The sequence below is a fragment of the Talpa occidentalis genome, unplaced genomic scaffold (genome assembly GCF_014898055.3).
Source record: "Talpa occidentalis isolate TD23 unplaced genomic scaffold, MPIMG_talOcc4v2.1 talOcc4.17, whole genome shotgun sequence".
Taxonomy (NCBI): Eukaryota; Metazoa; Chordata; class Mammalia; order Eulipotyphla; family Talpidae; genus Talpa; species Talpa occidentalis.
Genome location: NW_023601754.1, coordinates 40,112,009 through 40,126,580, shown reverse-complemented (window position 1 = coordinate 40,126,580; position 14,572 = coordinate 40,112,009). Strand labels below are relative to the sequence as shown.

The 14,572-nt window shown below is 59.6% G+C and overlaps 1 protein-coding gene and 1 long non-coding RNA gene across 3 annotated transcripts; one reads left to right on the top strand and one right to left on the bottom strand.

The window, feature by feature from the left end:
- Positions 1-788: 788 nt before the first annotated feature.
- LOC119250265 (uncharacterized) lies at positions 789-4,762 on the bottom strand. Its single transcript, XR_005126257.2, has 3 exons — positions 4,528-4,762; positions 3,670-3,835; positions 789-3,578 (listed from the first exon to the last, which is right to left on the bottom strand). It is a non-coding gene; the product is annotated as an uncharacterized LOC119250265 (long non-coding RNA).
- A 2,947-nt stretch (positions 4,763-7,709) lies between these two features.
- Positions 7,710-13,408, top strand: LOC119250165 (gametogenetin-like). Of its 2 annotated transcripts, XM_037517894.2 has the most exons (5): positions 7,710-7,721; positions 7,925-7,988; positions 8,700-10,185; positions 10,450-10,850; positions 11,653-13,408. In XM_037517894.2, exons 3-5 carry the CDS (start codon positions 8,719-8,721, stop codon positions 11,768-11,770), a joined length of 1,986 nt encoding a protein of 661 aa, XP_037373791.1. In that variant the 5' UTR covers positions 7,710-7,721; positions 7,925-7,988; positions 8,700-8,718; the 3' UTR covers positions 11,771-13,408. The 2 variants fall into 2 exon arrangements, with proteins under 2 accessions (XP_037373791.1, XP_037373793.1); XM_037517896.1 differs by lacking the exons at positions 7,710-7,721; positions 7,925-7,988 and having other exon boundaries at positions 8,679-10,185.
- The last annotated feature ends 1,164 nt before the right edge of the window (positions 13,409-14,572 follow it).

The window sequence follows — 14,572 nt, the reverse complement described above, 5'->3', positions numbered from 1 at the left end:
AGCGGCCGCAACGGCTACCCGCTTCCCGTGGTCAATATGGCTGCCCTGGCCTCAGTGTGGGCGTTCGGGAAGCTGCTTTTTTGCGTTAGAGGTTCCGCCTTTGTCACCGTTCGTGTAAGCCAAACAAGAGATAACGGTTGTGGGGCCATATCCAAATCGCTGTTATTCTCCCAATCTTACAAACAGGTTTTCAGAGGTTGGGTAACCTTCTAAAGGTCTAACTGCTGGGATTCGAGGGTAAATGTTACCAGCCGAAGGCATCCTTTCACACTTTTTCCGCCGGCTTGTACGACAGTAATGCCTCTTATATGTAGGGGATTCCTGTTTCCTCCATATATGTCATACCTGCTGAAAGGATCGGCGCTGTAAAGAGAATGAGAACCAGGTCAAGTTTCTCACAGGCAGGAAACTTTATTGCGACCCCCGTTGCCAGGTTCTCCGACCCCCCACTGGAGTCACGGAAGTCATGTCCATTGCCAGGGGGAGGCAAGCTTTTATAAGGTGAAGAGAGGTCAGGTGAGAAACTGGGTTTGCACGGTGGGAAAAGGACTGTAGGGTGGGAAGAGATTTGTAAGGCGGGAAAAAGTTTATTGTCTGATTTTTTTAGCGGGGCTTCCACATTCCTGCCCCCTGCATCAACGTTTCACCTGCCTACTCAACATACCCACTTTTTTTATCTCAAATCCCTGTCTCTGTCATATCTAATGCAGTTTCATGCCAGTCATGAGGTTTTTAACCTCTTATTTACTGGTGTGCAGGAACAGCAAACTTTTGTCCTTGTGCAGAGATCACAATGATTTGTCTACTAGCCAAGGATTGTCAACAACCACCAAAAGCTGGAGAAGAGGCAAGGGACAGGTTCTGGCTCAGAACCTCCAGAGGGAAAACCAACTCTGACTGGGGACTTCTGGCCGCCAGAACAGGGAGTAAAGAACGCCCCCACCCCATGGTTATTTGTTATGGCAGCCCTAACTAATGCATCCTCCCCACTCAACAGCAGCTTCACAAGGTCAGGATTTTGCCTCTTGTTCTCTGCTGTAATTTTAGCACCCTCTGTGGTGCTGGAGTGTGGCAGGTGAATGAATGAATGAATGAATGACCTTCCTGGTCAAACCTCTTGATTCCAGCCCCAGCCCAGGTCCCCTCCCAGAGAAGCCCAGACCTTTGTTCATCCAACAAAATCTGCTGGAGCACCTACTACGTGTCAGTTCCTTTCCTTCCTTCTAATATTTGCAGATCGAAAGCCCGCGGTTTATCAGTTATTCCAGGTTCTATATTTTCTCCAAGACGGGAAGCCAGAAAGAGTCCAAGGCCTCCAAATAATGATCTGGTGACACAGGGGTGAGAAGAGGAAGGGACATGAAACTGGAACAGCTTGAGGGGACAACAAAACAGTGACATTCCTGCTGGGAATGCCTCTGTTTCCCTGTCTGTTTGGAAACTAAAAGTCATTGACTTTTTTCAGACTTAAATTTTAGGTGGGTAATATAGTCAATGATTACACACACACAGAGAGAGAGAGAAAAGTTTCACTGCTGTCCTCACCCTCCAGCTGTCCTGTGTCACCTCCATGCCAAGATCAACGGACCACAGTGAGCAGTGAGTACTGTCCTGCCCAGACTTTCTTTGCAAATAAAAGCAATCGGGGAAATATATTCTTAGCCTCTTTCAGGCCAATACTGTGCAAACACTGTTTTGTGCTGTGCCTTTTTTCTCTAAAGAATAAAATACACTTCGGAGACCATTCCGTATTAGTATGTGGAGATCTTTGACCACCTCCCCACATTTTTTTTTTTTTAATCCACTGCACAAGTCACCTGAGCACTCCCATTAAGGGATATTAAGTTGTTTCTGACCCTTTGCTATAACAATATGTTGCAGATTAGTTTTCTAGAAGGGATTTATTGGGTCTAAAATGAGAATATTAACTCTGACCTCCTAAGATTACAAGGCAAATGGTGCAAAAACACTTCTTGGGTGTTGGGGTCAGTCACCCTTATCTCTACTTGACAGACATTATCTCATGTAATCTGCATTCAGGCTATTACAACATCCATGGCCCTAGGTCATTCAGAGTTGCAGGGCAGAGTACCAGGTTCTGTCTGCTGGTGAGTAAGGAGGAAAGTGGGTGAGAACAAGGCCTCTGGGTCAGGTCCCTTCTTTACCACTTACTAACTTCTGGGTTATTCCGAGGTGCTGCCAGCATCTCTCTGAGCCTCTGTCTGTGCCATGCAAAGGGGATACCATGTGGGTACTCAAGAAAAGAACCAAAGACCCCAAGGAGTGAACAAAGCCCATGCCCATGCCCAGATAAAAGCACCTGTCAAAAAAGGGCCAGGCTGGCCCACAGGGGGCCTCTGTGCTACTTGGGAAAAGAAGCCCTTGTTTGTGGTCACTTTACTTCCCTCCTGCAGAAGAACTCTAGAAAGAAACTATCAGTGTGTGTGTGATCACAGGACTGCAGTCAGCTGAACACATGAATGGGTGTAAGGAGTGAGTAGTGAGCATGGCAAGAGAAGAGAGGGAAGGGATTAGGAATGCACTAAGGGGACCACCAGGGGGAGCACTAAGAATCAGCCCAGAGACTAGACCCACCCCTTCCAGCCAGGGCACAGGGCCCTTCAGAGCAGAATGGGCTGCAGTTGCTGGGAGGTGGCAGTCACCAGGTCAGCCACCAGGAAGGGCCAAGCTATCCTCTACAGTGAGCCCCTGGTGGCCTAGGGGTTAAGTCTCAGCAGTATAACCACTAAGGCCTGAGTAGAGTTCATCCCTGGCTGACCCACATGTTGCACAGCAGACCTGTTCTGGGTTACCTGTTGTTCCCCTCAGCAGTGTATTTCAGTAGATCTGCCTGCTCTGCTCCCCACTCTCTCTCTGGTGAATCCTCTCACCTCTCCACATCTCTGGCCTACACCCTACTTCTTCTATACAAACATAAATATAATTTTAAAAAGATTTTAAACAGAGAGAGCTGTCAGGGCCTCCCCTGGTGGCACAGCAGTTGAGCGCTGGGTTGCGAGGCTGCCCGCAGCCTCTGCAGAGCCAGTTCAATCCCCGGCCACCGGCGAAGGTCCCACAAAAAAAAAAAAAAAAACAAAACAGAGAGAGGTGTCAGAATGTCTCATAGTACAGGAAGGACCTGTCATCCATTTGTTCATTCACTTCCTTTAATATTTATTAATTTTATTATCATTTAAAATTTTTTTTCTGCCTTTCCACACTAGAATAGAAACTCCATGATGAGGAAGGGCTTTTCTTTTGTGACTGATGTATCACCAGTGCCTAAACCACCAATGCTTGTAGGTGGCTCAATATTCTTGAACAAACGTGAATAACGATGGAACAGAAAAAAAATGACAGTAACTGAGATTGAATTGACAGGAATAGTCTGGGCCCAAGTAAGTGGCATGTGCCTAACACACAAGAGGTGCTCAAGAATGTTCCTAGAGTACAAGCCACCCCCTGCCCTCCCAGCAGATCTGCAGCCTGGGGACTCACCGTCAGAGGGCAGGGGGTCTCTGCAGTGTCCTGGGAAGGGGAGGAGGAAGAGGAGGAGGAGGAGGAGGGGGTGAGTGAGCCTGAGGCAAGGAGAGAGGCAGAGAGTGAGTTCCCTGGGCCCGCTGCCCCCCACCCCTCCACCTCAGCCACCAGTGCACCCAGTGCCTTCACCTCGACCCAGCGCGGCCAGAGCGGCCAGCAGGCTCTTCTGGAATTCACTAGCCTCTGCCGGACTCTGAAACGTCAGCCCAAACTTGCAATCACCCAGGCTCCAGTGATGGAAGATGGGGTTCACCTTGCAAACCAAGCCTGGCCTCAGGGTACACTCCAAGGTAGTCTGGGGAGGGGCAGGAAGGGGCCAAGTCAAACACCCCCATTCAGCCTGTGACTTGCCCTCAAGCCCAGCCTCTCTGCACACCCCAGCTTCCCACAAACCTCATTTCTGTCTCAGGTGTACCCCTGAACCGTGATCAACATCCCAACACCAGTCTCAATTTTATCGAGCACATCTCTGACATCCCACTAGGAATCCCCGATCTTACTGAATGCTTCAAAAAATTAGTAACCCCCTTGTGATGACCCAACATCTACCCTGTGACTCACCACACTGACAGTGCTCCCCATCTTTATCCACCTTCTCAAAGCATTACTTCCCCTTCTGATGCCCCAACAATCTCCCAAAATGCTACCCCCAAAATGACTATCAAACTGTCAAAGGTGTCCCCTCAGAGTGCTGGTCACCACCTCAGCTGTCCCCTCACAGCTGTGCCCAGCTTCACCCAAGATTCTTCACCAGCTTTCACTGCCACCACCCACAGTTTCCTCCCCGCTCCCCACGAGCCCAGCCCCCCAAGCCTTTGCATCCTTCTAACACCTCCCCGGTTAAAGCTTCAACAGGATCCCTCCAAATCACGCCAGACAGCCCAGGACATCCCCACTGAACCCATTACAGCTGACACATGCAGAGGATTTCCCACCAAATGTCAATATACTTGGGGGCTTGGCCCCTTAGACACAACAAACTCTCACCTGGCTGAGGCCCCGGCCCCCACAGGTGGCCAGTCCCCACTGGAGTCATCTGGGGCCATCACTACAGCTCCCAATAAAACCATGTACCTGGAAGAGGTGGGGGACAGTAACAAGGTCAGTGAGTGCCGATCCCCACCCCTCTCCATCAAGATTCCCTCAGCCCTCACCTCCCTTCATCTCTCAAATCTGGATCCACCATGGCCTTAACCACGCACACCCCACCTTCCATGCCCACCTTTTCCCCCATGCTCATCAACCCCATGCCCACCTTCTCCCAGTGTGGCTTCTTTCTTCCTCATGCCATCCCTTTTCTCTCATGCCTACCTTCTTCTCCACTTCTACCTTTTCATTTTTAAAAAAAAAGATTTATTTATGCATACAAAAACTGGGGTACAGGCCAGAGGTGTGGGGGAGGTGAGAGGATTCACCAGAGGCAGAGCCAGGAACAGAACAGGCAGACTGACTGAAATACACTGCTGAGGGGAGCAGGAGAGGAATCAGGAGAGGAATCAGGAGAGGTCTGCTGTGCCATAGGGGTAGCTCCCTGGCCAGGATCGAGCTTGTGTTGTAGAGGCTGCAGATAGCTTCATAGTGTAACAGGGTGGTCCCCAGGAAAGGGGGAGGTTCCAAGTTCCCTGCACCACCCAAGGGAGGGTGGAGCTGAGCAGAGAGAGAAGAAGCTGCAGAGGAGACTGAGGAAGGAAGGAAGCAGGATGGAGCCAGAAGGAGACCTGGAGGAGGCGCATGGAGCCTAGAGACACGTGAAGAAACTGCGCTTGTCTTTTGGTCGTGGACGGGGTGACACAGATGTGGGTGAGACCCGTGGGGAGGTGACCATGGCAGCTTTTATCTTGATGTTGATTTTGCTCATTTCCTTTCGGGCTTGTCTGGTTGTTTCTGACCCTTTTCTGTGGGTCCCCACTGGAAGATGCTTTAGACTTGTGGCAGGCTTTGGGGCCTTGTTCTGGGCCAACCCCATATGGATGGACTTTTACCCACGAGGAGACAGGTAACTTTGGGTGCAGGATTTAGAAACTAGATTCTTAGCCTTTCCTGCATTGTTTCCTAGTTGTATTAAAGTTCCTTCCCATTAAAGTCTCCTATGTTTTGTGTTGACGCGGCGGATGGCAGAAGCCATTTAGAATAGGCAGGTTTGCAGGGTTGGGCTGCCCCTCCCCCTGCCCTGTAACAATAGTACTGTGTCTTAACCCTTGCGCCACCAGGGTTTATTTATATCTACTTTTTCTCCCCACGCCCACCTACCCTCCCTTCCCCCCATCCTTCCCACCCGCACCCCCAGAGCCTGGGTTTTCCACTGCCCTTCCCCCTCCTGCTCATCCCTTACCAGCCCGTCTCCTTCTCCTCCCTCAGCACAAACCCACAGCCCCACCCTTCCGTCCCCCTCACAGCTGGGTGCCTGCGCATATGGATTTTCTTGGAGCCCATCAACACGGCTCCAGTCCCCCCGACTCTGCCTCCGCACCCCGCCGCCCAGGCCAGCGGCCGGGTGAGCAGCCCAGGCTCCCCCCCACCCCTTCCCGGATTTATGAATGAGACCGGATGCAAAGCTCACTGAGTCACCCAGCAACGGGCGATGGGCAGGGAGCAGGGAGAGCACCGGCAACGGCCAGAGAGCGGCCGACAGCGAGACGCAGGCAGAGGCAGCCGGGAACGGGCCGCTGGGACGCGGCCAGAGAGCCGTTCATTCACAAAAACGCAGCGGCTCCCTCAGGCCCGGCCGGGGACTGCGAGGGGAGAGGCGCGGGGGGCGGGAACCGACTCTCCTCCTCCCCCGCCCCGCCCCGCCCCGGCAGCCTTCACAGCCCTGTCACCCCGCCCCCAGCTCGGGGGACCCAGCCCTCCGCCCGGGACCGGGGTCGGCGTCCGGCCTCCCGCTGCCGGCGGGTCCGGGGCCCGGGCCGCCCCCAGAGACCCGGGCGGCGAGCGCCGACCCCTCCCCCGCCCGCCGGCTGCCGCGGGCCCCCGCCCCGCGCGAGGGGAAGGGGCGGCCGCAGCGCCCCCAGCCCCCTTTTCTCAATGGGAAGGGATTTTGTGAATGAGCGGTCACGTGACTCGGCCTCCTTTGTCCGCCCGCCTCCCCCGACAACAGGTGAAGCCCGGAGGCGGCTGGGGTCCCCCCGCGGGCCTAGCAGGGACGGGACGCGGGCGTTTCGGGCGCTCTGCGGGCCCCACACAGGTTTCCCGGGGCAAGTGGTCCCGGAGCGCCTCAGCGGTGAGGGTCCACTACGGAATTTTCTGAATGGGGCGTCCGCGGAGCAAGCCCGGGCCCCCAAAGGGAGACTGGTACCCCAAATGGCTGCCGCGCAGTTTAGGGGCCCCCACCCCCTTGTCCTTCCAGCCGGGCCGGGGGCGCCCCGGCGGCAGGAGGCGCGGCGCCGTCCGGCCGCCCCCTCACGGGACCGGAGGGCTGTCACCCCATCCCCGCGCCCCCCGCGGCACCTGCCTGGGCGGCTCCGGCCGGGCTCCGAGCGGCGGCGACGTGGCCTCCGGCTCCTCCTCCTCCTGCTCGCTCCGGCTCCCTCGCTGGCTCCGCGGCGCTAGAGACGGGCACCGGGAGCCGGGCGGGGGGGAGGGAGGGGAACCTGGAGATGGGGGGAGGGGGCGGCGGGGGGGAGGGGGGAGGCGAGGCGGGCGCCCTTGCCCGCTGGGTCCTAGAGCCCGGCACGGTCGCGCGAGCACAGCCCCCAACCCCCATTTTCTCAGGACCCGGGGAGGCCCCCGACCACCCCCCCATTCGCGACTCGGGCCCTGGGCGTGTGGGGAAAGGGTGCGGGCCGAGCCGCTTCAAGCTGCCGAGGGGCCGAGGGGCTCCGCTCCGGGGTCCAAGTGGGAGGGGCTCCGCGCGCAGCGGGGTTCGGAAAGGGGTGGGGCGAGAGGCGCCCGCCCGAGGGGGCGTGGTCGCCGGGCCGCGGCCAGGAGGCTGAGGACGCCGAGGCGCGGGCCGGGCTGCGTCACGGAGGGGCGGGCCGCGGGGGCGGGCCGCGGGGGGAGAGGGTCGGGGGGAGACTGCGGGTCCTGCGGGCGGGGCTGAGAGGGACATCCGCGGAGCGGGGCGCGGAGACCCTAGGAGGAGGGGCCGCGGGGCTGTGCTCGGAACGGGCGGGGCTTCGGGAGCGGGACGAACGGGAGGGGCGGGGCCACAAGGGGGCGGGGCGAGGCATCGTTCTCAAGGGGTGGGTGTGGGACGAGGCCGGGGCGGGGCGGAAGGGATCCGAGCGTGTAAACCCACGCCCCGGTTGCTAAGGGGCCGGCCCAAGATGGCTGACAGGGGGCGGGGCCCGGGGCAGGGGCGGGGCCGAGCTCTCGGGGTCCGCCCTCGCCGTCTCGCCCTCCGGCCTTCACCCGCACCCCCGTTCTTTTCGGTTATTTTCTGCAGCGGCCGTTCCCCGCCCTGCCCTGACCCCGGGGGCCGCGGTCTGAACTCTGGTCTGGAGGAGTCGGTGAGTGGGCGCTTCAGCCCGAGGCGGGGCCGAGGCGGCGCTCGGGGCGGGGCGGGCCTGAGTGTCGGGGCCGTGGGGACGGGGCGGGGCGGCGGGCGGGAGGGTGCGGTCTGAGGCTCCGCTGCTGCCCGGCCCAGAGCGGGTCCGGACACGGGGGATCGAGGAGCCCAGGACGGAGGCTTAGCCTGACGGGACACCTGGGATCGCGGGGTGACGGGCGCTCACACGTGCGGCCGGTGGGTGGGCGAAGCCGGGGTCCCTGAGCCCCGGGGGCGGGGCGGGGCGGGGCGGGGCGGGGGCGCGGCGGCCGGGTTGGCGCGCGGGGAGGGAAGTTTCAGCCCCTTCTGGGCGTCCTGAGCCCCCGCCGGGAGAGACGCGCCTCCCTGACTGCGGAGAGCGGCCCGACCAGCGTTCGGGGCCCGGACGCCGGGGCGGTGGCCGCGGGGTAGGGCCGAGGCCGGAGCGCGCAGCCGACAGCGCGGACTGAACGCGGCGCGCGGGAGGACGGGCCTCGGCGACCGAGCGGCAGCGGGAGGCGGCCGCGGGGAGAAACTGAACGTGGAGAGCCCGGGACAGCGATGCGGCCGGGACTCGTGACCTAGCGCCCCTTGGAGGGCGTGGGGGTCCCGCGCAGGGGTGCGGCCACGCACAGGCAGCCCCGTGGGGTCGCACAGCCTCGCAGACTGACCGCCTGGCGTTTTCTGGTCACAGTCCCCGACCTTGGTCAGAAATGGGGAACGTGCAGTCGGAGCCGTCCGCAGGCGGGGGCTCCCGGAAAGAGCAGGCCCCCGACCGCGCCCCTGACTCCCGTCGGACGTCCCTGGTGGAGCCCGAGGTGACAGCCGCCTCCCCGGCCATGCGCCTGGCTCGCGGGCTGGGCGTTTGGTTCCCCACCAGCTCCGCGCCCCCGGGACTCCTGGTCCCCCCCGCGCCCCAGGCCACCCCGCCGCCCCTCACCCTGCCCCTGGACCTACACTCGCCCGTGACGGCCCCCTGCGAGGCGGCGGCGGCGGCCGCGGTCTCCACACCACCCGCCGCCCCCGCGGGGAGTCTGCTGCCCGCGCCATCCAAGTGGCGCAAACCCGCGGGCGCGCCGGTGCCCCGGATCCGCAGCCTGCTGGACGCGAGCCACCGCGGCCAGGGCGACCCTCCGAGCCTCCGCCCGCTGCCGCCGCCACCCAGGCCGCCGACCCAGGAGGACGCGGGCCCCGCCGCGAGGGCTCCGTCCCCGCCGCCGCCGCCCGCCGAGGCGCGGAAGCCGCCCCCGCCGCCCCCTCCCGACCGGCAGCCTGCAGGCCGCACAGTCACCCCCGCGCCGCCCGCGCCCGCCGCCGGCCCCGCAGACAGCCCGGCCGCGCCCCGCAGCCAGGGCCAGGCGGCCGGCCCGCTGCGCAGAGGGCCGCTTCCCCAGGCCGGAGAGGGCGAGCGGGCCCGCGCCGCCGCTGCGGAGGCCGGCCTCAGCCTCCTGTGCAAAGTGACCATCAAGCCCGGCACGCCTCTGCCTACTACTGCGGCAGCGTCGAGCGCCTTGGCCGCCAAAACCCCGCCGGGCGGCGGCGGCGGGGGCGGCGGGCCCTTCTCTGCGGCCGCGGGCGCCATCTCCTACGCCCAGGTCCTGAAGCAAGGGCCCCCGGCTGCTGCGCCCGCCGGCCCCTCGGCAGGGGCCCCGCGGGGAGCCCAGGAGGCAGAGGGCGGAGATGGAGACGGCGAGGGCGGCGCTGGGCCCCCCTCGGCGCCCGCGTCCCACGCCCGGACGCTGCCGCCCCCTCCCTACACCACCTTCCCAGGCTCCAAGCCCAAGTTTGACTGGGCGAGCCCCCCCGACGGCCCCGAACGCCACTTCCGCTTCAACGGGGCGGGCGGCACCGTCGGGGCACCCCGACGGCGCGCGGCCGCGCTCTCAGGGCCGTGGGGCTCCCCGCCACCGCCTCCCGGCCAGACACACCCCGCCGCCGGCCCCCGGAGGCCCGCGGCCGCCCTGCTGGCGCCGCCCATGTTCATCTTCCCGGCGCCCCCCCACGGCGAGCCTGTGCGCCCCGCGCCCCCCGGCCCGCAGGAAGGGCCCGCGCCGCGGCCGCCCCCGCCGGCTCCCGCGCCGCCGCCCGCCGCCCCGCCCCCGCCGCAGCCGCCCGCGCTCCAGCCTCCGCCGCCGCCCGCGGCGCGCCCGCCCACCCCGGGCCCGGGCCCCGTGGAGTCGGCCCCGGCTCTCGCCCCAGCGCCCGCTCTGCCCCTCGCCGTGGCTGCCGACCCGCCTCCACTCCCGCCCCCTTCCCCTTCTCCGGCCCCGGCCCCCAACCCGGCCTCGGCCCTGGCCCTGACGCCGGCCCTGGCCTCGGGCCCCGCCCCGGCCGCGGCCTCGGTCCAGGTGCCGGTCCTGGCCCCGATCTTGGAGCCGGCCCCGACTCAGGTCCCGGCCACAGCCATGGCTCCGGCCCCGGCCGCGCCTCTGGCTCCATCAGAGCCTCTGGCCCCGGCCCCGGCCCCGGCCGTGCCCCCGGAACCAGCCCCGGGCCCGCCTCCGGTTCCATCCCCGGCTCCAGCTCCCACCCTGCCTGAGCCATCGCCGCCTGCTCCCGCGCCCGTCAAGACCCGCACGCGAAGGAGCAAGGGTTGCCGCGCAGCCCGGGGCGCACCGCGCGAGGATGGCGCGCCTGGAGATGGTCCTCGCCAAAGGACTGCAGCCACCGGGACGCACAGAGGCGGCGGAAGGGGTGGTGGCGGCAGGGCCCCTCTGGCAGGGACGGCCAACACCAGCGCTGCGCGCCACTGGCCGCCCTTCCAGGTGCTTAACTCTTGTCCCTGCAAGTGTTACTGCCGCCACCAGCCGCGCCATCGCCGCCTGCCACGCAACGTGTCTGCCTGGTGAGGGGAGGCGCGGGGCAGGGAAGGGAGGGCCTACGCCTTAAGTCCTCACCCCAACTTTCCTGGCTAGATTCCTACGCAGCCCTTTGGTGTCCTGATCCCCTTGGTGCATATCAAACCCAGCTCAGCTCCAGCCCCTCAGGAGCCTGGACACTGTGACCCCAGCCCCTTGATCTCTAGACCTTCAAGGTGACCCTTTGGCTCTCTACTCTCTGGAGCCATCAGGGAGGGAAGTGGTGCAGGGAGTCAGACCCTCTTCACAGCTTGCCCCTGTTCCAGAGAGCACCAAGAGAGGGAACAGAGGAGGAACAGTAATCGGAGGAGAGGGAAGGGCAGTCTTCAGGAACTAGTGTGTAAATGCAGATCTCCAAAGGAAGAGCCCCTCCCCTCCTCTCTCCAGCCTCTGGCAACTTCTCACTCCGGATGCCAAGACTTGACCACCAGAGGGCACTAATGCCCCAGTCGTCAGACACAGGGAAAATACAGCATCCTCTAGTTACAAACCGCACCCCTACCCCCAACTCAGTCCTCCAATCTGGTCACCCAGGCTCCTGAGGAACCAGGAGCAACTGGGAGACCCTGCCTTGGATCCCTTGGGACTTAGCTGGGGCCTCAGGGTAGGGGGACAGTAGCACCAACCCTCAACACCCTTTTGCCACCCTGTTACCACCGCTTCTTGCCACCAGCCTAAAAGTGCCTTTGGGAAATGCAAATCTGGCCTCTTATACAGCCTGGGAAGGGGGCGCCTAAAATAGGTAAAGGCCTGGCCTATCAAGCCCTGCTCATTCTCCCCTCCCCGTAGGCTGAGCACACCTACCAACCACCTGAGCGAGCCACCCTGGGTCTCCACCATCAAGCTCGCAGGCTCCCTGGTTGCAGGGCTGGAGTACTACGATTTACAGGCCGCCCATTCCAACTGAGGCGGTCTGGGCAATGCCCTCCACCTTCCCTCCTGGACAATAAAATAACCATCCGCGTGCCTAGCTGCCTGTCAGTCACCGTGCGGCCAGGGTGGGATAGGAGGGGCCAGCAGAGCTCCTGGAAAGACAGGAGGCTGGACCCAGAGCAGTAGTCATGGAGGTTCCCTTCACCTGGCATCTGGGCAGATGGGCCCAGGGGTGAGAGGGTTCATCCCCCTATTATCACTGTACAAGCTGATCCGGAGCGAAGCTGAAGGGATCAGCGCAATCATTTGGAAAGGAATGGGCCATTTCAAATCCCACATTCAGTAAAGGGTTTAGCCAGATTTGGACTCGGCCTTCAGTGCCTTCTCACAAACTTCAGGACAGGAAACAGGTGGGAGAGGCGAGGTCAGAAGCCACAGCACTGGCTCAGGCAGGGTGGGGCCAGGGGAAGCCCACGCCACGCTCCGTTGCAGAGATCTCACCTGGGAGCCCACAGACAGCCTCCATTTCACGTCATTTCACGCACTGGTTTAATTCGTTGCAAACATCTTTTCAAGTGAGGATCTTCAACCCCCTTCACGAAAACAGCAGTGCCTCGGCCTGGCCTTCCTGTGTGTCCACAGCTGGCCGCCAAGCCCCTGGAGACCTTGAGTAACAGCCAGCCGACAGAGGCTGACTGATGGAGGGCTCCCAAGCTTCCAAGTTCTTCAAAGATAAGAACTCCTCTCCCCACCATTCCAACCAGGTAGACCAGGGCCCCTCTGCACCCCACAGAGCCAGCACTTACCCAACGGTGGGTCTTGGTTCACTTTCCTCACCAACCCTGTCTGCACAACTCCAGGCAAGTGATTTCACCTCTCTGTGCCTCAGTTTCTCTACCTTTCAGATGGGGGCCCTAATCACAAACTTCTAGGTCTGCTGTGAGGACTCAGCGAACCTACACCTTTTTAAGTGCACACAGGAGTGCATGGTCCAGAATAGATGAGTAATAAACATCAGCCGCTACCATCACTGAAATTCAACTTCACCTCCCCTAGTCAGTTCCTGAGCCTCCTCAGACGCCAAGGTCACGGTAACCCGGGCACCAGCATCCCCAGGGGCGTGGCTCCTGCTCAAACACCCCAGACCAAACCCAGTAGTCCTGTGGGAAAAGGCTGCAACCTTCGAAGAATCCTGGCAAGGCCAACAGCCACGGTGGATGCAGCAGAGAACGCACCTCCACTGGTGCCAAGTGCCGTGCTAAGCTCATCCCGTGTGTGATATTCTAGGAATATCAGGAAAACTGCAGCCCAGAGAAGTGTAGCAACTCATTGAGATCACACAGCTGGATTTAAACCTGGGCAGTTCACAAAAGCCATTTAGTCTTATGACAGTAATGCCACGTATACACTAGGATTGGGAGTATTTTTTTCCTGTTTCCTCCATGTATGTCATACCTGCCTACTTAACATATCCACTTTTTTCTCAGATCCCTGTCTCTATCATTTCTAATGCAGTTCCGTGCCAGTCATCAGGTTTTTAACCTCATTTAGTGGTCTTCAGGAACAGCAAACTTTTGTCCTTGAGTCCTGTCCTGTCCTTGTCCTTGGACCCTTCCCGGATCTCTGCCACCTCCCTTCTACTGCTGGTGGAACTGTTAACTCTACAACTTTGGAAAACAATCTTATATTTATTAAAATTTTAAATATGTATATTGTGACTCAGTAGTCTTAATTTATAGACCTGTCCCTTAGAAATAGAACAACTGGGGGGGCCTCCCTGGTGGCGCAAGGGGTTGGAACACAGCACTACGAAGATATCTGCAGCCACTGCAAAACGAGTTCAATCCCTGGCCAGGGAGCTACCCACATGGCACAGCAGACCTCTCCTGTCTCAACCACTGCTCCCCTCAGCAGTGTATTTCAGTCAATCTGCCTGTTCTGCTCCCCACTCTGTCTCTGGTAAATCCTCTCACCCTCCACACCTCTGGCCTGTACCCCAGTTCTTGTATGCATAAATAAATAAACCTTTTTAAAAAATAAAGAAATAAAACAATTGTATTTAAGGAAAAGCAGTAAAGCTATCTATTATATTCGTCCCCTAACAATGCATCGTTAGGCGATTTCATCATTGTGTGAATGTGTTAAGAGTATAATTACACAAACCTAGTAGCAGTAGCCTACTACACATCTAGGCTAGATGATACAGCCTTATTGAGACCATCACATGTACAGCCTATCAATGACCAAGCATCATTAAGCTACACATGACTATATATACTGAAATGAAATTCATTTCATTCATAATATAAAATTGACCACCTTAAAGTGAACAATTCCACATTCTGTCAATTATTGCTTCATATTTTGGGGGGCTGTTTTTAGGTGCAACTATGTAGAATTTTGTTGTTGTTGGGTTGAACTTATTATCAATATAGAACATCCCTGTATCTAATAGCCCCCTTTTAATTTAAAGCTCTTGTATGCATAAATAAATAAATCTTTAAAAAAAAAATAAAATAAAGGGCCTCCCGGGTAGCACAAGGGGTTAAGCACCGCACTATGAAGCAATCCACAGCCTCTGCAGCACAAGTTTGATCCCTGGCTGGCCAGGGAGAAACATGGCGAGGCAGACCTCTCCTGTCTTGCCCGCTGCTCCCCTCAGCAGTGTATTTCAGTCCGTCTGCCTGTTCTGCTCCCCGCTCTTTCTCTGTTGAGTCCTCTCACCCTCCCCTCGCACGCCCCTCCCCCCATCTCTGGCCTATACCCCAGCTTTTGTATGCATAAATAAATCTTAAAAAAATAAAAAATAAAATAAAGTCTATTTTCTCTGATTATC